This window comes from Dama dama, chromosome 19, assembly GCF_033118175.1.
Source record: "Dama dama isolate Ldn47 chromosome 19, ASM3311817v1, whole genome shotgun sequence".
Taxonomy (NCBI): Eukaryota; Metazoa; Chordata; class Mammalia; order Artiodactyla; family Cervidae; genus Dama; species Dama dama.
Window position 1 is genome coordinate 5,251,936 of NC_083699.1, and position 24,757 is coordinate 5,276,692.

Sequence of the window (24,757 nt, forward strand, 5' to 3'; positions counted from 1 at the left end):
CAGCTGTGCGCGTTGCCCTTGTCTGATTCCCAGGGCGGGCACAGACGGGTTGATTGAGGATGTGTGGTTCCACTTGTGTGACTTTATCATGACCAGAAGGCTCATTGGGTTCCCATGTTCTGTTTCTTCTGGAGCCTGGCAGACTTCTCATAGGCGGCGATTATCTAACCCTAGTTGTATAATAGTTCCCTGACACCAGTACCCTTATGGCCCAATATCCTGACCCCTTTGTTATCTGACCAGTTTGTTTAGTTGTCTCTGCAGAGGCCTATGCCTTGGAAGGCTGAATGCTGCAGCCTCCTCTTCTAAAATCCTGTTGAAGTCACACCAATCATAAATTTTGTACTTAGTTGTTAACAATGTGACAGATTCGTGATGGTTTTGCTGCAGAGGAGAGAGAGAATGTAAATTAAAATTTAGATTATGTATGCTTGCCAAGGCAAAAGTACTAAATTTGGTGAGCAGGGTTCTTTCTCGTGCTATTAAACAAAGCCATTCGCAGTGAGCACTGACCTAGAAACCATTATCCACACTCCCAGGAAACCTCCATTAGAGATTTTTGTTGGATAGTTGTGAATCCAGCACCCAGGGGTTCACAGTTTGTGCCGGTAAACTGGACAGAGGAGACTTCACGGTGGGGCTTCAAGCTGATGAAATGGCTGGGTTTCTTGATCTCTTTTTCCTTGTCCTAAAGGGCTTGTTTAACTGGGTAACGCAGTCCTAACAGACGTGACTTTTCAGATGTGCTGTGAGCACAGGGGCCATATGTCCAGGTTTGTTTACACTGTCTCAGTTTACACCTGTGCCAGCTCAGTAATTGACACTTCCACACTCAGAAGTAGCCGGGTTTTGGTCATGAATTATATGCTCATCTGAATTGTTGTTTAGTGACTAAGTCATGTCCGACTCTTTGCAACCATATGGACTGTAGCCTGCCGGGCTGCTCTGTCCATGGGGGATTTTCCAGGCAAAATACTGGAGTGGGTTGCCATTTCCTTCCCTGGGGGATCTTCCCGACCCAGGGATTGAGCCCGGGTCTCCTGCATCGGCAGGTGGGTCCTTTACTGCTGAGCCACGAAGGAAGCCCCCTCGTCTGAACTGTGAGGGAGTAAAATGACCAAATAAGTGTGATTGATGGACTTAATGTTCTCTTAATAGTGAGTGTAATCTTTCAGGTTTAGTAAAGGAATTATTGAGGCTTTGCCTAAGAGTGCTGATTAGCGTCATTCCCAACCTTATTTGCAGTGGCTTGTGTCTAGCATTTGGTAACGTAAAGCATTTGCAAGGCTCTTGGTCGTATCAGTAACACCTTAAGGCGTGTGCTTCACATCATTTCTGAGCCTGACTGAAAGCAGAGCTTCTGGAGCGAGGTGGCCTAAGTCTGGATCTCAGCAATAGCCCTCTGACCTGTGTGTCCCTGAGAACGTTACGGTAATGCCAGTGCTTCCTTGGAGTTTGTCAAGGGCATGAAGGGAGTTGATACAGGTCGGGAGCTCACAATGATGCCCGCTTTGTAGGGAATGCCAGTAAAAGTTAGCTATTTTTATTTCATTAGAAGATAACTGTGTAGTGTTAGAAGTTCTAGAAAGGCGTGTGTGCGGGCCTAGGCCAGAATGGAAAACTCGAGGCTCCTAGCAGAAGTGCTGGCAGCTTACCATCAGGGTGAGGTGGGCGCACTTTCCCCTCTCAGCTGCACACAGTGGGGCGGGGCCGAGGCTTTCTTGTGCTCCAGGTCCTCGCTGGCCCGGGAGCTCACACCGCCGCCTCCAGCCTGAGCGAGGCCTGACCCTGGGCCGTGCGGGGCGGAGGCCGAGTGTGTGCCCCGCGTGTGAGGGCAGCCTTGCAGGCCTGGGTGCAGGGCTGCTTAGTGGGGGGAAGGAAGGAAGAGCCACTGGATGACTCTGCATTTCCATTCAGGCGCCTGGGTGATGGTGATGGTGTTAATCAAATCCAAGGGTACGGAGCCTCCTTGGATGCGATAAAGTGATGCAGTCCTCATTTTTATGGTCCCACACTACCATACAAAGTGAGGTATGCATGTATAGATAGATTATATTATAAATGTACTAAAAATAAATTGAACTTCCCCAGTGGCTCAGATGGTAAAGAATCTGCCTGCAATGTAGGACAGAGACCTGGGTTTGAGCCCTGGGTCGGGGAGATCCCCTGGAGAAGGGAATGGCAGCTCACTCCAGTATTCCTGCCTGGAGAATCCCTTGGACAGAGGAACCTGGCAGGCTACAGTCCACGGGGGTCGCAAAGAGCTGGACGTGACTGATGACTAGCACCACTGGTTGTGCTCATTTGTGCTCAGACTCTCAGTCGTGTCTGACTCCTTGTGACCCTGTGTGCCACAGCCCGCCAGGCTTCTCTGTGGGATTCTCCAGGCAAGAATCCACGCTCTGCTCCAGGGGATCTTCCTGACCCAGGGATCGAACCCATGTCTCTTATTTCTCCTGCATTGGCAGGCAGGTTCTTTACCATCTGGGAAGCCCTAACGCTATTACTACTAAAAATACGTTGAAGCATATCTCACAGAAAGAGTACATTGGGTTCGATGGAGTTGAGAAGCTCTGATCTAGGTGACTCCAAATTTATATCACATAAGTGTCTGGCCCAGTATTCATCTCCTTACACATTCGTTTTTTCCATTGTATTTAATGTTGGCATTTCTCCAGCTGCATAAAATAGCACATAAAAATCTAAAGATACAGTTGATATGGCATTTTGAAAAAACACAGAATTTATTTTTGGTAATTGACAGATGACCTCACTGTTACTGAAGGTATTTTGCTGTGGGATACTAGTAAGAATCTTAAGAATGGGAAGTGATTTTTAAGGTGTATTTTTGTGTGTGCTCAAGAATCCCAGGGACAGAGGAGGCTGGTGGGCTGCCGTCTATGGGGTCGCACAGACTTGGACACGACTGAAGTGACTCAGCAGCAGCAGCAGCCGTCGCTTCAGTTGTGTCCAACTCTTTGCAACCCCGTGGACTGTGGCCCTCCAGGCTCCTCTGTCTATGGGATTTCTCCAGGCGAGAACTCTGGAGTGGGTTGCCAGCTCCTTCTCTAGGGGATCTTCCTGACCCAGAGATTAAACCTGAGTCTCTTATGTCCCCTGCATCGGCAGGCGGGTTCTTTACCACTAGCGCCACCTGGAAGCTATCATAGGTTAGGGAGCTGAGTTATCTTTGGTATACTGAATCTCTTAGCCCTAGTTATAAGTACTGTGTGTTTACTTCTGTGTCCCGGTAAACATGTCTAGAGTGTTGTTGGAAAGTCTTGCTTGTAACGTTTAAAGCGAGACTTAGAAGCTTTGGCCAGTCTGGTCGACTATTCTAGACTCTTGTTGATAACCCAGGTGATCTAATCTGATGGGTGGCTTGTTTCTGAGAGCTGCTGCAGTCAACAGATTTCTCTGGCATTATTCAAAGAGCAGCTGGACACTTACTAAGAATGCTTGCCTAGGAAGGTGTTTGAAAGAAAGGAGTTTCTGATTTAATTCCATATCTTGAGTTTCCAAATGAGGCAAGGAAAGGCTAGGTGGTCTAATAGCCACATTACACCATTTTCTTTAAATCATTTTAGATGATTTTTTAAATCTCATTATTGTAGCTTATAACAAAAATTTAAGAATATTCAAAATAAAAGTTGCCATTTGAATCCCCATACATTTCTTGATAAGTTAGACATTTTAACACTGACAGTCTTAGTCCAATTCTAATAAATGATTTTTGAAAGAGTAAATTATATTTAAATAAAATTTTTTTTGTATGTCAAAAAGCACAGTCAATATTTGTTCCGGTTTCCCTGTGAAATCTATGTACACTTCAGCCTTTTTAGTTTTCTTTTTTTTTTTTTTAAGACACATCTGTAACTTACCTGGAGAAGGAAATGGCAACCCACTGCTGTATTCTTACCTGGGAGATCCCGTGGACAGAGGAGCCTGATGGGCTACAGTCTGTGGGGTCGCAAAAGAGTCGGACAAGACTTAGCAATTAAAGAACAACATAATTTCTTATAGGTCTTATGTTTTGTCAAATATTTCCATCTTATATTTATCTAGGCAGCTCCAGGACTGATGTGCCGTCCCCCGCACAGCGGCACCCCCTCCGCCCCCGCCAAACACACACTGCCTTTTGTTAGCGCTAAAGATGCCTGGCTGAAGGAAGACCAGAGGGAAGGCCTAGGCCATGGAAATGTGAAGTCACAACAGTAAATAGGACTGGAGTCGTTTTCAGTTGTTTTGTGACTTTTACCACTAGATGGTGATAGAGGCTAGGGGGCGGAGCATAGCTCATTCAGCATCTACCAGATGTTTATGTTTAAATTTGAAAATGTTTGATCTTAATGCTTTTATAATTCACTTAGACATATCCAAAGAGTATTGTAAATATCGTTTTAGCCATAGTGTTTTTTTTTTAAACATAGTATGTTCCTAGTATTTATTGATTTGATAAGCTGTTTTCTTGTGGTATTCTGTTTGAGAGAGAATCTCTATTTACGAGATTTAAGTGATCCTCGAGCTTTATTTTGCTCTTGTTTTTTTACTTTATTTTTTTCTTGTATATCACATTTCTCCACAGGGATCATAAAATTTATGTTTGAGATTGTACTGTGTATTCACAATTTTGACTTAGTCTGAACTTATGCATTTTCCAAGTTATCATTCCTTTGAAACTTTGAGAAACAAAATACTGATATACTATTTGGAAGTGAGAATAAAATGGTATGAATGGTATAATGAATATAACAGAGTTAGTAATATGCACACTCAAAAGATTTTCTGCAAGGTTAGTTTCTCTGCATGTAATTTTTATGAATAATAGGAAAATTTCTTTTTGAAATTATCTGAATATATTTCTCATTTGCATAAAATAAAAATAGCTATGTTAAAATTGCTGCCTTAAGTGGGTCCTAAAATACTGAATATAATCCAAAAGTTCCATGTAATAAATTTTAGATTTCAAATTTAAAATAATTTCCAAATTATCAATTAATTAAAAACGAATCAAATAGAATTTCTGCTTTCTTCAATGTTAGTGCCGCAGTTTATATTAACTTATGACACCAACACAATATTTTAACTTATTCCTGTGGATATTATGTTGGTCATGTGACTGATTCATTCTTGGTTGTGACCACAGTGTGAGTATTGGTGTAAAATACAAGCAGTATAATTTTGATGCTTTTGTAATGTGGCTTTAAAAAAATGGGGGTAATACTTTCAAATTTTTTCCCTAAGTCAATGTTTTAAGCTATCCCATTGATTTAATAATGTGATTTCAGAGAATAAAACCACAATATTAAATGTCCCCATTAACTCTACAGCAGTACAATTTTAGAAACATTAAAATGGGATTGAAATATTTTAAGGACCTCTTAGAATTGAGGCCTGAAGTTTAGAGAATTAAATGCAGTGTGGGGGTTAGCTTCGCTAAGTTTCAGAACACCAAATGGAATCATTTGAAGAAGATGACAGGTTCTTATTTTTTAGGCATGTTCTAAGGTGAGCATGCCTTTAACAGAACAGAGACTGACAGACACACACGCACAAGGACTGTTTGTGAGCCGTGATGTAGAGACAAGCAGAGGAAGGCGAGTCTAGGACACGCTGTCTGAGGGTTTTCCCAGCTGCGGCGTTGCCCCTCCTCTTTATATGGGGCAGCTGTACCTCAGCCTGGGTGTTCGGAGGAGAGTGGAGAAAGGAATTAGCCTTTCAAACTGTCTTCCTAAGTACCTGCTGTAAGCATGGCTGTCTTAACCCAGCTGGTGAACACAAGGAGCAGCAGGTGGCGGTAGCCAGCACGTGTCCAAGAGAGATGTGTGTTAATTCATGTACTGCAGGTCCCCTGGAGTTTATGGAGTTGGAATCTTGATGAGAAATAGATATTTTGATGAAGGTCCTTAGACAGTTCTGTTAACCTCTTTGCTTCCATCCTTTCTGTTAAACCTGACTCACCTATTAGACCCCCTTTCTGCTCTTGAACCTAACTTTGGTAGTCACTGTTGGGCTGAGTTATTCTTGGGCCCTGCTTCCTTCGTTTTTGCTCACTTTAGCTTTTCGGAATTTTGCAGATCGTTTGTACGAGTTTAAATAAAATGAAGCCTTGCACTGTGTTACACCTGTACATCTGCTTTGTCTTCATTAACCAATATGATACCTTTTCATCAGCAAACATGGCTTCTCTCCTGGTCTTCTAATGCTCCCCTGGCTGCTCCCCATGTTAGGAACCTAGACAGTGGTCAGGCAGCTAAAGGCTTTGAAAAAGCATAAGGTTCAAAGGTTTATATTGAAGAAGGAGAAATTATTCTAAGATTTTAAGTTAACCCTTAATCTTTTTGACTTGATGCATTGAGCTCTACAACTGAAGGTTTAAAATGAATGATATTCCTATTAGAGATAGGATATAATTTAAAACTATAGTTTTTATAAAATAAAGAGTATTAAATGGCTTTTAAATAAACGATATGTACTTGACTGTTAATGAAGGCTTTTCATCTTCTGTTCTCTGCCCCTAGCACATAAGGATTCAAATGCAGCATAGGGGTATAATAACAGCACTGTAAGGTCAGTGTTTTATCAAAATCTACTTGTCTTAATACTTAGTCATACTTTTTTCTTCTCTGAAATAACCTAAATTTAAAATCAGTTCAGTGACTCCAGTCTTTCAAGTGCATTGCTTAAAAACCTCCTTGCCTACTTGCACTATGCAAGTTTTCCTAACGTGCATAAAACGTAAACACAGACAAGGGACTGTGGCTAACGTTGTGGACAGGTCAGAGATACGACGACAGAGAAACCTAGCAATCCATGTTTACTGAGTTACATCTGCAACAAATGAGCTGTGTTGAAAACAGCATTTTCTTTCCCAAGTCTTAAGGATCAAGGTCAAACAGAGTTCTCTCTACTTCCTGTCCTCTCAAAAGTGGCTTCAGAGCATCCGCACTTTCTGGAAGATGACTGCAGTGTGCTGGCATAGCTGTGGCTTTGGCTGCCCCTGAAATCTGCTCCTTAAACTTTGAGTCATGATCCCCGCTGCTCAGCCATATGCCATCTCGCCAATTTCACTTTCTTCATTATGCCTTAATGTTTTCCTCAGTTTCCAAATTATACCCCAAATTCATAATATTTCAGTTCTCTTTTCATCCACATTTTGATGGGCTCAAGCAAGGATAGTGAAAATACACGTTTATTTACACTTTGTACATACTGGCAAACAGGAGTGGGCTTCGTGACCTTGAATTCCTACACGTCAGTATAATCGTAGTATATGCGGACCTCGGATCTTCTGACACTCTGTAGTGATCGGATGCTTTCACTCCTTGTTCTGATGTTTGATTTTTTGAATAGCCTTCTTGAAAATGAGCGACACATGAAAAAGTAGATGATGGGGTCCAGGCACACGTTGCACGCAGACAAGAAAAGCGTCATTTCTTTGCAGTAATACAGGATCTTGTGTGCCGACTCATCTAAAAGTCTGTCCAAGTGACTGAAGGTGAAGGGAATCCTGCACAAGTGATAGGGTAGAAAGCAGGTGAAGAACACAGCCACGACCACTCGGATGCTCTGGTTGTGCTTTCGCTTCCGGCTTGACTGGCTTATGAATTGCCTGCTGGATTTGTGGATATACCTGGAAATGGCTATGTAGCACCCGATCAGTATCACCAGCACGGCCACGAACAAGCAGCTGTTGACGTAAGTGATGGCGTGATGCCATCTCACTCCCAAAGGGCTCTTGAGTTGTGTGCACTCATGAATGTTTTCCCTGGTTGGCTGGACGTTGGTCAGAATGATGTTTGGCAAGGACAGGACAGCCATGAGCACCCAGACACAGACAGACAGAACCTTTGTGAAGGTTACGCTGTACATGCGAGAGTCGCCAAACGGCTTTACCACCTTCAGGTAGCGATCGATGCTGATCAGCCCCAGAAACACGATGGAAGTATACATGTTGGCGTAAAATAGAACCGAGGAGTACCTGCAAAGGATGAACCTGAAGTACCACGGTCCCAGTCCCGCGTCATGGACGATGCGAAACGGAAATGTCAGCGTCATCATGAGGTCGGCCACCACTATGTTTTTGAGATAAAATATGAAGCTGGTTTTATTCCTAATGTGAAAGAAGATCCATACTGCTAGACCATTCAGCAAGATGCTTGCCACGAATATAACGAGGTAAAGCCCAGGCAAGACGATAGTGTCGAATTCGTTGTGAACGGTGGCGTTCTTTCCGAGTCTGTCGCTCGTGTTACTTGGGGTGTGATTCCCTGGGCCATGCGGCTCATCATCTGTGGGAGAAGTGGGGAGATGTCAGTTCATGTTTTGCACACACGCCCTACTCATGCCAGGCTTCCTTACAGGCTGAACTACTGATGTTTCAGGCTAGTTTAAAAAAACATCTTTAGTAATTTAAAGAGTCTGTTTAGTGCACTGTTAATGTTTTGAGTGGCTAAAGAATTGGTGACCTCACACAACACAGTCCTACTCTATAGTACAGAGAGCAACCCTCAGGATCCTGTAATGAACATGATGGAAAAGAATATGAAAAAGAGTATGTGTTTTATTCTGCTGTATATACCAGAATCACTTTATCACTGTATGCCAGCAACTGACACAACATTTTGAATCAGCTGTAATTCGCTGAAGAAACACACACTCAAAGCATTAAAAACTGTTCGTGACCTCACCCCGGAATCCCACTTTCCCCACCAAGTCCTTCGAGTAAAATGTGAATTTCTGGTTGGTTGTGCTCATCATTTGGATGAAAATAAATATACCAGTGAAAATGATCTTGATTCAACTTTTATTTCAGTTTTGATATAATTACAAATTGAATAAATTGGGGAGCAGCAAATTAAAATTTTGTACAACAGAAGGGTAGCATGCAGTTATTTTAGTGTAGGTAGGCTCTTTGAAATTTCTTTTTCTCTCAGTTTTAAGCTATTTGAAATGAGAAAGAATAAAACTAGCAGGTCATTTTGAATTACTTGCCAGTGACTTTTTTTTGGGGGGGGGTGTAATACTTAAGAAAGTTTAGGGAGCATTGTTAGGAAGAAAGACAAAAAGGGACAACTGTCATTAGTATTTAAATTCATTATCAAGGAGGGCAATTTTAAAAAATAATTGCCGCCTGGTACCTATTTTTATTTGTAAGCTAGATTCTGCTAAGAATATGAAAATCTTGAACCTTTTGCTCTTTTGAAATCTTGAGTTCATGAGCCTTACCATTGCATCACGTAATCAGTGAAACAGTTTGTGAGCACTGGATTGCGTGACAGCCGCGAGAAGGGGCCCCTCAGATCTCCGGCTGCAGGGAAGGTCACTGACGGGCAGCTCTAGCACGGTGCCCCGAGCCCAGCGCTGTTTTCCTGCTGATGCCATGCTTCCGTGGGTCACTCCTAGCCAGTGACGGGGCACAGCAGGCGCATAAAGACAGGCCTGCTCCTGGGGCAGCAGGGCTTCCTCTGATGATGACTTTGGCTGGGGCACTTCTCATCAGTCTGGTCAAAACTTCTTCCAACTACACAGAAATGTGAATCTTCCTATTTGCTCCCTGCTCCCTTCTCTCCTCCACAGGAGGTGGACCTGCATCCCTGTCTGCAATCCCTCTGGGCATTCCCCTTAAGCCACATGGCTACTTTTATCTGCTGCTGCTGCCCTTTTTTTTTTTTTTTTTTTGAAAACTGAAACTAACTGTTTACAAGTGAACTTTTGGGGTGTGACTTTACAAGAAAAGTCATTTCTGAATTTTCACGTCTCACTAATAACGTTTACTATAATGACAATTATGCTTTGGAATGGTTTTGTTTTGGGGCTAAGAGCCTGATTTTAGACTTTTCCCTACATGACAGGCAGCGTAGTATGTACTTTGTTTTCCTTCTTTGAAGAAGTGAACCAAGGATGAGTTTTGATGATTTTTAATCCAAAAACAGGTCCTTAAATTGCTGCCTGAAATTTTAAGTGTGTAGGCTCTTCCCAAGTAACCTTGTCCTCTTTTTAATTCTTTTCCTTTTATTCTCTGCTAGAAGTGTTCTTAAAAATTGGTTTCCCTGGCTTAAATATCCTTAAACAGGCTGGTAATTGATACCTGGACTAGCCTGTTATGATGAGACCCACAGTATTTATAAGTTTACAATGCCTGATTCAGCAGCCATCTGTATCACGGTTGCCAGTTATAAGCATCGTCTTGAAATATTGTTCAAGCCGATTTTGACTTAATGAAACGTCTCGGTCCTGGCTGCTTCTGTGCCAGCAGATGCATATCAGCGTGCATAACCTTAGAAGCTTCTTAAGATATGCAGTTTTACCTGGGCTAAGGTACCTGCCTGAATTAATTTCTTCAATGAAACTATCAGCAGTCCCTTTCATCTAACCCAGAGTAGACACCTAAAGGAATCATGGGGAGGACAAATAACTTTTAACCAGGGTGAGTGGTCCAACTGAGGGACCCCGCCCGAAAAGCGGCGGCTATACCATCTCCTGGAACACTGGCTATAGCCTGTAACAGTGATTTTCAAAGCCACGGTGAGTGCAAACAGAAGGGTTCCCTGGCCACAGGCACGTACTGCGTGTGTGGTCTCTCAGTCCTAGGCAGCTCTTAGAGTGTAGCCCGCCAGGCTCCTCAGTCCATGGGATTCTCTAGGCAAGAATGCTGGAGTGGGTTACCATTCCCTTCTCCAGGGGAATCTTCCTGACCCAGGGACTGAACCGGAGTCTCCTGTGTCTCCTGCATTGCAGGAGAGCCATCGGGGAAGCCCAGCGTACACACTAGGCATGGAGTATTTCAACCCTTAGTGTCAGCTCCCTGGATCTGCTATGCCTGTCCATTGTGAAATAGAAGGACCCCTACTTCTCTGGGTTGATTAGGAATTTTGTGTCCATTATATACTTTCAAGTTTTAATTGTGTGAACAAGCACTCTTATTAAATAACAATTTACTGATCAGTTATGGTTATTATTAAAGTCAGTCTTAAATCAGAAAGTCAGAAATAGTCCTATGTACTCTGAGTCATAAATAATAGCAGGGCCGACTGACCTCTTTTCACTGTTTTGTAGCTTTGAGAGTGTCTGCCGATCCTGTCACCTCACAGTATTTGCATCCTGAGTTTTATGTATGAGATTAACAGTTTGGAATACAGGACTTCTTACTTCAGTGGAATAGGCTTGGGCTTGGTTATTACTTCATTTGCAAATTTCACATTTATGATGCAGCTTAAACAAACTAGTGGTTAAAACCTGTTACGGGTCATTCTATGAAACAGTATATGGTGGTCGAGGGAACAGTCATCTCTGGGCTGCTCTGGAAGGCTCAAGACTGAATATAGAGAGTTTCTTGTGACACTTGATTTTTTTTTTTTTTTTTTAAAGAATTAAGACTATGGCATATTCTTTCCTGCCAGCTACCTCCCATCATTTCTTCTCTTCTGTATCATTGCCCCCAGTTTCCTAACGCCTGTGGCTATGCCCAGAAGCAGTTCTCCGCAGTGTTCCCACTCAGGAACAATGTCCATTTAAAGTGAGTGGCTTTCTTTACCCAGGTGGTCTTATCATGTGGTTCTTTGCTGTCAGTAAGGAACCTGGCTGAGTTAGGAAACATTTTTAATGACAGGTATGATAGTGATTCAATTAGTAAAAATTGGAAGCTGTTTTTACAGCATAAAGGCTATTTTCTTATATCTCACACACTCCTTGTTTCCTTGGATGTTATTCCCAGTGTTATTTAGCTCAGAGCTTGATCACAGAGGGAGAGTGACAGTCAAATTTCCTTTCTTATTTTCCCCCTGCACTCCTGCCTCCAACTCCTTTTAAATTAAGTTAGCAAAGGCAATGACCTAATAACACTAGTACCAAAGTGAATCATCATTTTGTGCCAGTGTGTGTCTGAGGGTGGGGCTTCCCAGGTTCCAAAGTGGTAAAGAATCCCCTTGCTAATGCAGGAGACGCAGATTCGATCTCTGGGTTAGGAAGATCCCCTGGAGAAGGAAATGGCAACCCACTCCAGTGTTTTTGCCTGGGAAATCCCACGGACAGAGGAGCCTGGCAGGCTGCACTCCATAGGGTCGCAAAGAGTTGGACACGACTGAGCCTGCATGCGTATGTGTGAGAGGGGTGTTGGGGTGTGTGTGCTGGGGCTGTGGTTGCCTGTGTGTGTGTGTAAGGGGGATTGTGTGTGTACTGTGTGGCTGAAGAAATGCATGGATTTTGTAGTCAGATAGCTCATTAGTCCTACGTGGCTCCTGGAGTGGACAGTGGAGGTCAAGGGCATTGCAGTCCTGTTTGTTAATGTTTTTTTCAAATTACGGTTTTTTGGAGTATGGTTGCTTTACACTGCTGTGGCTGTCTCCACTGTGGAGCAGACGGAATCAGCCATGTGTGTATCTCCTCCCTGCCGGCCTTCGTTCCCTTCCAGGTCAGCGCAGAGCGTTAAGCAGAGTTCCCTGCTCTGTATAGTATGTTCTTGTTAGTTACCCATTTTATACAGAGCATCAGTAGTGTGTGTGTGTGAATCCCCATCTCCCAGTTCCTCCCCCATCGCCTTCCCGCTTGGTATCCTGTATGCGTTCCCAGTGTCTGTGTCTCTATTTCTGCTTTGCAGATAAGGTCATCTATACCATTTAGAAAGTCCTCTTTGACAGTGCTGGTTCAGTCACCTCTTGGCTTTGTGAAATGGAATAAATAGCAGCCATTTTGCTGGGTCTTCTGAGAGTTAAAAATGCTCTGCATACGTTTCAAGCGCAGCATCTCGTACTTAGTAGGTGGTCTCTCTCAACGCCAGGCCGTGATTTGGATTTGTGCCATGAGGAGCAGTCACGTTCTGAATGAAGCGTGATGAAGACTCTCGCTCCTTTTGCCTCTGGAGACGCCCCGCTGCTGCTCGTGGGGGCATGTCACACTTCGGCACTGGATGTGAAGGCATCAGCGCCGTGTCGCCGCTCTGCCTGCCGGGCGGGAAGGAAGTCCCGAGGTCGTGCAGATGCCGGGCGTCACTGCCCGGGTACCGCTGCCCTGCACGCTGTGTTCTGGTTACCCCGTAGCGCAGGTGGGTGTTGTCTTTGGTCTGGACTGTTCCATCCGGCAAGGGGTATGTGCTTTAGTTTCAGTGTGAAAGACTTCCCCAATTGTTACTTTAATCTTCCCGTCCTTTTAGAGATCATCTCTAGGTGAAACAGCTTAAGACAAAGTGATGGCAAGTTAGAGTTCTCTCGGCAATGCCATCCTGCATGTTTGCTGTTTTACATTTAATGAAGGCAAGGATAAATGCAAGTTTATTTTGTTAACTGATTTGCCAACCACCAAAACCCCTAAACTGACACATGGTGTAAATAACTGTTATTGATCAAGTACGATTTTCTTTGCATTTTCCCCTACAGCTTACCTGGTAATTTTGCAAGTGTCAAGTTGAGCCCCATTCTTTAGTTGTCAGGGACTGAAAGCAGAAATCTGTGTCAGGAAACACTCGGGGACAATTCAGTCAAGGGGTCAGCATAGGTTATTCCTGGTTTGATTTCTAGGGGAAAAAAGAAAAAAAAAAAGCAGTTGAGTGGGAATTTGAATACATAGTACTTTGACCTTCACTTGAAAAGAAAAACTAAATGCCCCTTGATTCAGAAAAGGCCTACTGTTTTGTTATGAACAGCTGTGCCACATAAGATTTGTCTATTTTTGTGTACTCTTTCCACCTGCCAGGGAGCATGGGACATTTCTGTGTGTGCCTTCTCCATCCGAATGCCGCTGTGTGGCCCTGGGAAAGTTACTTAACATCTCTGTGACTTGGTGTTCTCCTCTCTCACATGGGAGTGGAAATAATCATACAACAGAATTATGTGACATAGTCCATAGGAACCTGGGTCCAAAAGTGTTCTCAGGACACATTAGCCTGTGTCTGGCCATATCGTTTCTACTTCATCCTACCCCACCCCATCGACCTGAAGCTCAGCACGTGTATTTAAATGCACCTCTGATGAGACTTATATGCAATTGGAGATTGTTAAAAGTTAGTTAAAAGATCTCGGACCGATGTATGTTAGAGTTTTATAAACTCAACTACCTTCAGTACCCAGTCTTATAATCTCTGGGCTTCTAGTTCTGGCTTTACACTAACTAGCTGAGTGACTTCATCATGTCACTTAACCTTTTTCAAACTGGACTGAAGGGTCTTAAAAAAAAATCCCCAATGGAACTCAGGTTTTTGTTGGCTTCTATGTTTTCCTCCAACATAGGTTTCCGTTCAGAATTTAATACTGCTTGAACCTTTATCTTGACGTTCCTATATTTCTCTATGATAACTGTCTTCCATCCAACCTCAGAGTCTGGCTAGGAGTGAATAATTAAATCGGCTTTGAGTGACTAGTTTTTGAAATTTTGGCTGAAACCTCAAATCTTTCTGAGCTTCAGATTCCTCACAGTCTTTTTTTCTCACGATTGCCCAAGGTCGCATGTGCACGGGGTGCGTGTTAAACGGTGACAGTCCCCCCACTTCTCCTTTGGCAGCCTGCTCCTTGTCTGCTCCTCGTTTTCTGACCTCCCTCAGGTGTTGATCAAAGAGAGAAGAGATCCTGGGAACTGATTTGCAAAGTGTGCTGCCGAAGTCAGATGTCTTTTGGGAAGAATTCACTTTAGGGGAAGTCACGCTGTTTCTCATGAAATGAAACCGTGTGAGACTGTCATGCCCCCTCAGCAATACTGTTTACAAATACCACAAAGCTGCAGAGAGACCCCAAGTAACCTCATCCCCTCCAAGTCCAAAGTAATTTACTGGTTGCGTAAGCAGTTATGTCTGCTGGTCAGCAGGCTCAGGGTACTTTCAAAGCAAAAGCATATTGAAGAATTGGGCAGCCTGTGGAGAGGCACGTATTTCTTTGTCTGTTATTCTGGCCTTGTCTTCTGTTCCCGAGTGGCACGTGACATTTGGATGCTGGATTTGGTAGTAGATGGAAAAAGTGGTGTCCAAATGTTGAGTGATTTCCTCCCCACTACCAGTCATCTCTTGAGAGTTTAGACGCCCTGTCCATGTCTCACCTTGAATCATCAGGGTATATGGTACATAGTGAGTAGTCAAAAAGTGTTCATTGCTTTATGGATCACAGACAATAGACACCCTCTTAGACACCCTGCTTTTTGGGTGCCAGTGTTGCAGTCTTTTTAAAGTAAGGCAAGGAGGTGAAATCCTACTTTCTTTTATTAAAGTTTACTGGGGTTGAAGCAGTTTTCTAAACTTTTTAATAATGACCCTTAGATTTCAGTACACCTTATTTTCTTGAATCTAACTTCTCATGGAAATGTTTCAGGGAGTTTCCATGAAAGACATCTCCAATTTCATGTTCCTCTGTGGGAGAGTTATGTGGTTTTTCTCTTCTTGACTTCACTTAAACTTTACTTGATAACAAGAAATCCATTATGGCTTATCCCCACTGGAGGAAAAGCAGTATTTAGTGGGTGGGCCACGGTTGCAGTAATAGATAACAGACAGTCATTAAGGAGGACACTGAAAAGATTCTGGGAGAAAATATTTGCATATCATATTTATCTCTGATAAAGGATTAAATTCAGAATATACAAAGAACATTTACAACTTCCTAATAAGAAAACAGCCCAACTAAAAAGTGGTCTAAAGATTTGTATAGACATTTTATCAAGAACACATGAAAATATGCTCAGTATCTTTCGTCATTAGGGGGATTCAAATAAAAACCACAATGAGGGCTTTGCTGGTGGTCCAGAGGCTAAGATTCCACACTCCCAGTGCAGGGGACTCGGGTTCTATCCCTGGTCGGGGAACTAGATCCTGCATGCTGCAACTAAAGATCCTGTGTGCTGCAACTGAGACCTGGAGTGATCTCAGTTTTTATACATACATAATATTCATAAGTTATGTATGTATTTATAAATACATAAATATTTCTTTAAAAAAAAACACCCACACAATGAGATAACTATTTTACATCTACCTGGCTATAGAGTGGCTATAGATGAAAAAGCTGGTAACAAGTAACGCCAAGTATATATTGTCGCAACCTCATACTTTGCTGGTGGTAATTTGAAATGATATGGCCACCTCAACAACAGTTTGGTAAATTCTTAGAAAGTTTAACCTACATTTATCTTACCCAATAATTCTACTTGTAGGTATCTACTCAAGACTAATGGAAATATAGACCTATGCAGAGACACATATGCAAATGTCTTTAATAGCATTATTCATAATAGCTAAGAAGTGGAAGATTTGAATCAACCCAAATATCAGCTGATGAATGAATAAACCAAAGATAGTATAGTCAACAGAATGGGTAAACCAAAGTTGATATAGTCATAGAATGGTTAAAGCAAAGGTAGTGTGGTCAAAGAATGGAATACGACTCAGCAATAAGGAGGAGTGAAATTCAGCTATAAGATGGATGAATTAAAAAACATTCTGCTAGGGAAAGAAGCCAGATACAAAAGACCACATACCATATTTCAATGAAATGCCCAGAAGAGGCATACCTATAGAGGTGGAAAGTAGGTTAGGGCTGAGGGTAGGAGTGGAGAGATTAACTGTAAGGGGGTGAGGAATTTTATTAAGGTGAGAAAAACTGGATGATGATGGTGGTTTCACAACTCTATAAATTAATTAAAAATCATCGAATTGTACCTTTAAAATGGATGAGAATTATTGTATGTAAATTTACACCTGAACAAAATTAAAAAGGAACAAAGAGTACACAGAAGAGAAATAGATACAGGATAGCGATTCACTGTGCAATCGTATGAGTTTTATAGACCAAGGGGAAGCACCTTATGAGCACATTCCTTATCATGTCTTGAAGAAGACAGTGAAATGCAAAGTATATTTAGCAGGAGTTCCGCCCCTTGATGTAGGTGTGGGACATTGCTCAGTGATCTGGATGATTCATGTATGAGTTTCTTCTTTTAGAATTTGGTTCAGAATCTAGAGACCCCAGCTGTGGGTGGCGATTTGTAATTTGGGGATATCATTATCTTAATTCCCATTGAAATTATGTGAATGAGTTTGGTCTTAATTAGTTCAGGCATGATACATGGATTTTCTGGAATCAAATTTGTCTCCCAGGTTTGGGAAGTACTTTATTCTCCTCAAGTGGCTTGTGAGAGTTTCCTTTTGCCACCTCCTTCTCTTTTACCACTTTCTCTAGATGAATTACTCCCCCAAATTTGGGTCATAGATCCTCATTTTTTCTTTTTGTTTTTCTCAAGACTGTTCATGTCTCCTTGGATGCTCAGCCATCACCTCTCTTCCATAATCTTCCTACCCTAAACTTCTGTTCATTATATCATCTGTGTTCCTCAGACTCAGCATCTCTAAACTTTAGCTTTTTTTCCTTTCTTCACCAGAAGCCATTTTCCTTGCATCCCTCTTTATGAGTATTTGCTTCAGCTCTCGGTCGAGAGAGTTTAAAACCTCAGTACTGAATTGGATCCTTCTCCCTTGGTCAGTCACTTGTCTAGTCTTGCTACTTCTTCTGTTATAATGTCATTCCTTCACTTCTGCCATCACCCTGCTGCTCAGACCAAGGCCCTCCGAGCTTCATGTGTGGCCCTGTACTGACCTCCTCCCTGGTCTTTCTGCTGCTTGCTTTTCTCCTCTCAGATTCTTCTGCTTTTTGTTAGATTCTTCTTTCTAAGTTACCCATGTCATCATGTTCTCTCACCCAAAGTACAGTCTGATAGGGAACTTCTCAAATTACAGTGACGAACAATACATAAGGAGTTATTTTCTTAGTGTTGGAGATTATGGAGTGTGGAAGCTGGAAGATGCTGGCTTCTGATAATTAAAAGGTGGCTCTCAACTTCAGGAGAAATCTTGTTCTATAATTAATCCTCTGAATCTGATGGCAATTGTACCTCCTCTGTAGAATCATCATGAGGTTAAATTAGAATATATGTTTATAAATTGCGTGCTTTGTAAATATATGTTTATAAATTGCGTGCTTTGTAAATATATGTTTATAAATTGCGTGCTTTTGCTTGTGTTGTTGCCATTAATCCTTGCCTACATGAAATTCAAGACCATTTTCATTTGATGAGGAATTCTTTATGCTGACTGTTGCCTCACAGGGGCATGCCTTGCGTTTAACCCCCTGCCTTTCTTCATACTGATTCCTGCTCTTGAACGACCTCCTTTCCCCTCCTTTCTTCTCCTCTTTCCCTGTCTTGGGAGTCTCTACCTCCCCATCAGTGTTAACCATAATCTGACCTTTTCTGTGAAGTTATTGTCTAAAAGTCTACTTTTAGACATGTTCCACACTCTGGGAATTATAAAGATGAAGGGTAAGTTTCTGCCCTCAAGGAATTTTGAATCTAGTTGAGGATCCAGAAGTAAATAGACCACAAAATACAGAGTCCAAGGGGGAATGCTGTAGAAATCCAGTTGTGGTGGTGTCCCCTGATGAAAAGCAGCAGAGGTCAAGGAGGTTCCATGGGCGCCTCGATGCCTGGGTTGTGGCTGGTTTGCCGGATGTGAGATGGGAAAGGAACATGTGGAAATGTTCAGCATGGCCCAAGATAATGTCACCTGCTAGGGAGATGATGGCCTCAGGTGGCAGAGGGACGGGACAGCTTTGGGGCACACTGAGGAATGAGTGGCTGCTGATGCAAAAAGAGGAGGCCCCGTGGCCTCCCAGTGTGAGGCAGTGGGTATTGGTCTGTCTCCCTGGCAGTAGGGCCCGTGAGAGGAGGGGCGTGTGGAAGAAGGGGTGGAGAGTTCAGATTTCCCTTTGTGGATTTCAGGATGCCCGTGTAGTATCCATGTGGAGATGTCTACTGAGGAACTGAAGTTGAGGTCTGGGGCCTGGGGAGGTGGCCCTGGCTGGTGGTGTGCTTTTAAAGTTGGCAGAAGATCAGGGGTAGAAAAAGCAATGGGAATGGGTGCGATTGCCCACCATGACCCTGCCCCATTGAGAGTAGGAGAGGGCTGCCTTTGAAGTTTTTCAGGAGCAATTCTCCAGAAAGGGAAGCGCCTGGAGGAGTGGTCAGAGGACTGGAAGGATTATCAGACAAGATTCATGTCCTGTGAACTGAGACTTGAGGTTACGAAATAAGAAGTTGTAACTAGTTTTATCCTGCAGGGAAGTCAAGAGGCCCAGGACAGCAAAGTGCTGTTGGATGGAGTTCAGTAACAGAGAGGTCACTGCTGGTCTTTGCCAGAGCTGCCTAAGTCATGGTGTGTGAGTGTGGGGGGGCAGAGGCAGAGGGCTGATAACAGAGGGCTGAGACAACTCTTTCAAAAAAGAAAAACATGTCTGCCCTGGGAAAAAGAGAGTGGGAGGGGTGGGAGGTAGAGATAGATACAGGACGGTGGACATTTCTGCTAAGCTTCTCACTTAATGTCTTAACATTTTAAAGTATGTTCCTCCCTTGGCTTAAAAACAAGCGAGAAGCAACCCTAGGCCCTAGTACGAGCCGAGTAGGGGGCAGTGTGGTGCCCGCCTAGGCTCTGTGAGTCTCCGCCTCTCCATCTGTGCAGTGTGTGCGTTGATGCATCCTTTGTGGGGTGACTCCAAGGTTGACCTGAGAACATGCACACAGCGCCTGGCACCGTGGTGCAGGGTGAGATCTGAGTCCCACAAGCCCCTGTCGCTTGTCGCAGGCACACGGTGGAATGCAGTTGCTGGCTGATGGGTTGGACGCAGGGTGAATGGAGGTCTCGCCACCTTGTTTGTGCTGAGCCTGTTGGGTGGTTTGTGGTTTCAGTTGCCCAGTGAGGAGGCCTTTGACTGAGCTCTTTGCTCCAGAAGCTTCCTTTCAGTTGCCTCTGATCCTCATCTGCAGGCTGTCTTTGTTCAGCAGCAGCATCGACATTCCTTCCCGCCCCACCCCCCACCCCTGTGCAGTTGATCGCAGAGCATCTGTGCAGATGTTGCACCTCCCAGCGCCTGCAGGGTGTTGCAATGAACATTGCTTCAGCCGTGGTTATGGGCTTGGGTCCAGGGCCTTGCTGTCGGGCGGGAGCCCCGTCCTGCCACCTACGGCTCCCCAAGCTGAGAGGTGATGAAACCTCTCAAGAATGTGGTGTCTGTGGCAGGTCTGGGTTTCACAGCCATTCCTGAGGTTGGATAGTATTGATGCTTAGAGACCTTCTGGCTTTTATCTGGCCAGCCATTGATAATTTGATTGTTTTCATAACCCTTAACTATTCATAATGGTGTTACGCTGTTGTTAGCTGTAAGCTGGTTTTTTAAGTGAATGAAATGAAATAGATGGACATGTCCATCTGGAAAAGGATGCCCTAGAAAAGGGTGGATGTGTCCTCAGTGTCTTCTTGATCTTAGGCCTTGAACTTGGTGCTTGGTTTCTCCTGCAGCCCTCATAGCGGCCCGTGCCCTAGGCGTGTTTTGTTCCTCTCTTCCTCCCCAGCCGGGACGATCTGAGGTTCAGACATGTGAATTAATATGCCCTGACAGAGCTAGTGATAGTTGGGATCAGGATTCCTGCCAGATCTGATTGAAGCTGTATCCATGTTTCTTTCTACTATCCTTCCCTAGAGTCCCAGTGCGGAGCAATTTTCCATAGCTGGTATTGGAGGGTGGGAAGTGGGAGGGGGAAGATAAGGCAGAAGCACCATTTGTTTTCCCTGCTGAGGCCAAGAGGGAACTGCTGATCTTCTAACCTGGAGGTATAGTTTGGTTTGACCTGAACCATGTGGAAAGCATTGGGAAATTTCCCTCTCACCTTGAGAAAGATCTGCCCACAGCTGAATGTGAAGTGTCCAGCAGTGTTTGCTGCCTCTTCCCTTTGGGAACCTGCTCTCTGGGTCACCAGCTCACAGCAACCTCTCCTGACTTCCCTGGGCCTCCTCACTCAGGAGCTTTGCCTGCCTGGTCCTATAGACCCTGGCTTTCACAACTCTGGATTCATTTATCATTTATCCTTATGTGATGACACTTGACCTGTACGGATCATCCAGTGGCCTGTTTTGACTATAATGTTGACTATATGTTGACTATAAACATACCTTTCTTCCTCTTCTTCTGCCCCCTGTCTGCCCCCTTTCTTGCTTCAGTGACCAACATTGAGGATTCATAACAAATGACTTTCCTGGTACCTCTCGGCAAGCCAGAAAGAATAGTGGCAGGTGAGCTTGTTTAGGGCACCCCTGAGAACAAGTTAATTGTCACAGTTGAGCTTTTCACCATGCGCAGCCCTCTGCTGACGCCTTTTCGTGAAAACACTACTGGTTATATCAGACTGCTTTTATGGTTGGGAAAACTGAGGTTCTGGGTCTCCAGGAAGGAGAGGTTTACTCACCGTGTAGCAGCTTGAACCTAGGTGTGTAGGACGCGCAAGCGTCTGCTGTGCCCTGGAGGGGCGATGGGGAGGCTGGGAAGCTGAGCATCCGGGGCCCCAGAACTGCTGCTTTGGGCACCCAGCCTTGCTCCCGTGTTTCCCGGGTTAGGTCTTGGCTCGGGTGGGGAGCTGCTGTGCCAGGCTGGGAACTCCCTCTGCAGCAGGCGGGGCCAGCGGGCATGCCCGCCAGGCTACGGCTGTCTGTGCCTTTGCTCTCCTGGCTGTCCAGGGTCTCATCACTGCGCTTCTGGTCAAATGCCAGTTAAATGCTCACTCCCTAGATGCAGCTGCTCACGGTTTTTTGACTGATCATTTGGTGGTGGTGGTGGTGGTTCTCGCATGGCAGAGCTGTGGTTTAATTTGCCCTCCACTTCTTGTGTGTTTCTTTAGAAGCTCACATTTGGAATCACGTTTGGAGCTGCAGGAATTTCAGATCGGAGGGGTTTTGTTTGTGTTCTATGACTTTCTTACAGAAAAACTGTATTAAAAGGTGGATACTAAATGGGGACACTGCTGTAATTCCTGAATATGAGTGGGACGGTGTCATTCTTCTGCTGCCTGTGTGTAGTGTTCACAAGAACCATCTAATGTGAAGCTTCTGGTAAGAGGTGCAGCCTTCCTTGCATTTTGGAATCACCTGTAACCTAAGACTGTGTGTGTATGTATGTGTGTGTGTGTGTGTGTGTGTGTTCCTTGCATTTTGGAATCACCTGAAACCTAAGACTGTGTGTGTGTGTGTGTGTGTGTGTGTGTGTGTTCCAGTACTGCTAAGATAGAGCTCTGCTGAAGGCCTTAGGAAAGAAACATGTTACCTCACTGGCTATAATTTACTTCTTTTTGTAATAGAATTAGGTCACTGTATTCATAGGGCACTTCATTAATGCAAGCTTGGAGTCAGTAACCCAAAGGTGTTGGAATGCCAAGCAAACAGCCTTCATTCTGGTTTTTCAGGTACCACCCTGAAGTTCTTTTTACAAAGTTACGCTTGACGTCTGTAGCCTACAATTAAGCAAAATTTGGTTCACACTTAGATTTAGCATTCTTTTTTCCAGATGGCCTCTGATTAATTTTTTACTTATTGATTGATTGAGGGAGGGCGGTGGAGGAGGAGGGGTATGAACTGGGCTGTAAACTCCCTGAAGGCAGGGTCTGTGTCTAGTGCTTCCTTATTCCCTTACCTCAGCCCTGGTTATTGTGCAGGTGAGGAGCCCAACGTCACACAGACAGTGAAAGGCAAAGCCAGGAGATGGGGTCCAGTTTCTGTGACCCCAGAATAGGCTGCCTCTCTGCTCTGCTACTTGGCTGGATCAGCAGCCCCTCAAAAGTAGGCTAGACAGTGTCCTGGACCTCAGGTGTCAGCTGTTGACTCTCTCTTTGACCCCGTGACCCTGGGCAAAGCATTTTAGCTCTCAGAGTTTTAGCTTTCCCACTGTTTGTGAAATGAGGAAAATAATAGATATGTGGCCTGGCTCCCAAAGGTGCTATGAGAATCTGAAGAGATAGTACGTGCAAGTCTATTTTATACTATAAGTGCTACAGTAATATAATTCATGGCAAAGTAGTGGAATTCATGTCAAATATTTTTTTCTGCTTAATAATAAAAAAATCTTCCCCTGTGCCTCATATGGTAAAGAATCTGCCTGCAATACGGGAGACCCAGGTTCAATCCCTGAGTCAAAAAGATCCCTGGAGAAGGGAATGGCAACCCAGTCCAGTATACTTGCCTGAAGAATTCCATGGACAGAGAAGCCTGATGGGCTACAGTCCAGGGGATCACAGAGTCGGACATGACTGAGTAACTGTCACTTCACTTCATAAAAATCTTATTACTCTATAGTCAAATTTTATCATTTCCCAAGTTGAAATGTGTGTTTTTGTGTTCTGTTTAGGTTAGGCAAAGTCTAATGTATACATAGGGAAATTCTGAATTATTAATATGAGTTTACTGGTCAGAGAGGTTAAGGGCTATACTCCCAGTAGGAGTGTGGTATTGAATGAATATATTCTAAACCAAACTGCATTTCAAGTAACTTTAAGTCCCTTAAAAATTCTCAAAATCTAAGACCCCAGGTAAAGTCTTTAGCTGTTTGATTACCATTTATAAACCTGTTAAGCAAAGAGAGTGTTTTTCACAGGCTTACAGAGATGTTGTTTGGAGGGTCATTCCATGGCTTAAGCACTATACTCAAGGGTCACAGTTATTCTTCATTGTGATGACAGTGATGATGGTGGTTGTCATGGTCACCATTATACTGTCATCAGTATGGCAGTGGGTTGAGGGTGTAGGTGTTCTCAAGGCCGCTCTCAATAGAATTGGGTGTAAGTTTAGCTAGCCTAATTTTTTGAATCAGTTTAAGTAAACTGTAATGCTATTTAAAGTAAGGAAACGAGACGGGTACCTAACAGACACATCTGCCTTCTGTTGCAACCCCTCCTTCAGTGGTAGAGATTCTAGTGAGATTTTCGATGCCAGCGGGTATTGTGCAGTTCTCATCGGCATCAAATCCTCACTGTGTCTCATTTTCTCCTCTCATAAAAACAAGAACTAGAATTTTGGGATTAACAGATACACACTACTATATGTAAAATAGAGAAACAACAGGCAACTACTGTGTATCGTAGGGAACTATATTCAGTATTGTGTGATCATCTATAATGGAAAAGAATCTGAAGGAAATTATCTCTATCTGAATCAGTTTGCTGTATACCCAAAACATTGTAACTCAACAATACTTCAATTTAAAAATCAACCAATCCCCCTACCCCCATATGTAGTAAAAGGCTATGACATCACATTTAATTCATTCTCCCTGTGCGTGTGTGTGAATACATATACACCCACATACCCACACACACACAACATTTTCTTTAAAGTAGTTCCTGCTGTCAACTTCACTGGCATTAATTACTTTTTTCTTTTTGAATGAATTAAACACAATACAACCCGAGAAGAACTGAGAGAATAGGAATTAGCAGTTGATCTCCTGGGTGGGGAAGATATCCTGGAAAAGGAAACGGCTACCTACTTCAGTATTCTTGTCTGGAGAATAACATGGACAGAGGAGCCTGGTGGCCTACCATCCATGGGTTTGCAAAGAGTCGGACATAAGTGAGTGGCTAACACTTTGACTTTCATCACCTGAAAGGCATGGCCAAAGACCTGGGGATAGCTGAGCAGATGCTGGTCCTCTGATATTTCTGAGCAACCCATTGTGAAGTTAGGGGACTGTTGCAGTGGAATGCAAATCCACATAAAGCCCCATATCTGATGTCACTGAGGAAAGTGAGCCAGGTATAAGAAGAAATAATCACTGGTATCAGCAGGCCAATAAAATAGAGCTAACAGCATGTTAAGAGAAGTGCCCGGGTGGCTGGGGGCTGCGGTGAACAGGGCAGTGTTGCCCCGTGGCCAGGCTCTGGGTTGTTGCCATGCGGGTGTGTGGGTCATCTGCCA

The 24,757-nt window shown here is 43.8% G+C and overlaps 2 protein-coding genes across 7 annotated transcripts in view; one reads left to right on the plus strand and one right to left on the minus strand.

Moving 5' to 3' along the window:
- Positions 1-24,757, plus strand: part of MED12L (mediator complex subunit 12L) — a 355,795-nt gene that overhangs the window by 207,604 nt on the left and 123,434 nt on the right. The gene's annotated exons all lie outside the window — the stretch shown is intronic.
- On the minus strand, positions 6,744-13,415 carry GPR87 (G protein-coupled receptor 87). Its single transcript, XM_061168128.1, has 2 exons — positions 13,379-13,415; positions 6,744-8,291 (listed from the first exon to the last, which is right to left on the minus strand). The coding sequence occupies exons 1-2, from the start codon at positions 13,410-13,412 to the stop codon at positions 7,249-7,251; spliced, it is 1,077 nt and encodes a 358-aa protein (XP_061024111.1). The 5' UTR covers positions 13,413-13,415; the 3' UTR covers positions 6,744-7,248.

What these genes read in the sequence shown, in the direction of transcription:
- GPR87 (XM_061168128.1), bottom strand. Translation starts at nt 13,412, where the DNA reads ATGGGGCTCAACTTGACACTTGCAAAATTACCAG. An exon ending in GACACTTGCAAAATTACCAG is followed by an intron (nt 8,292 to 13,378) that starts GTAAGCTGTAGG and finishes CTTCTCCCACAG; the next exon opens with ATGATGAGCCGCATGGCCCA.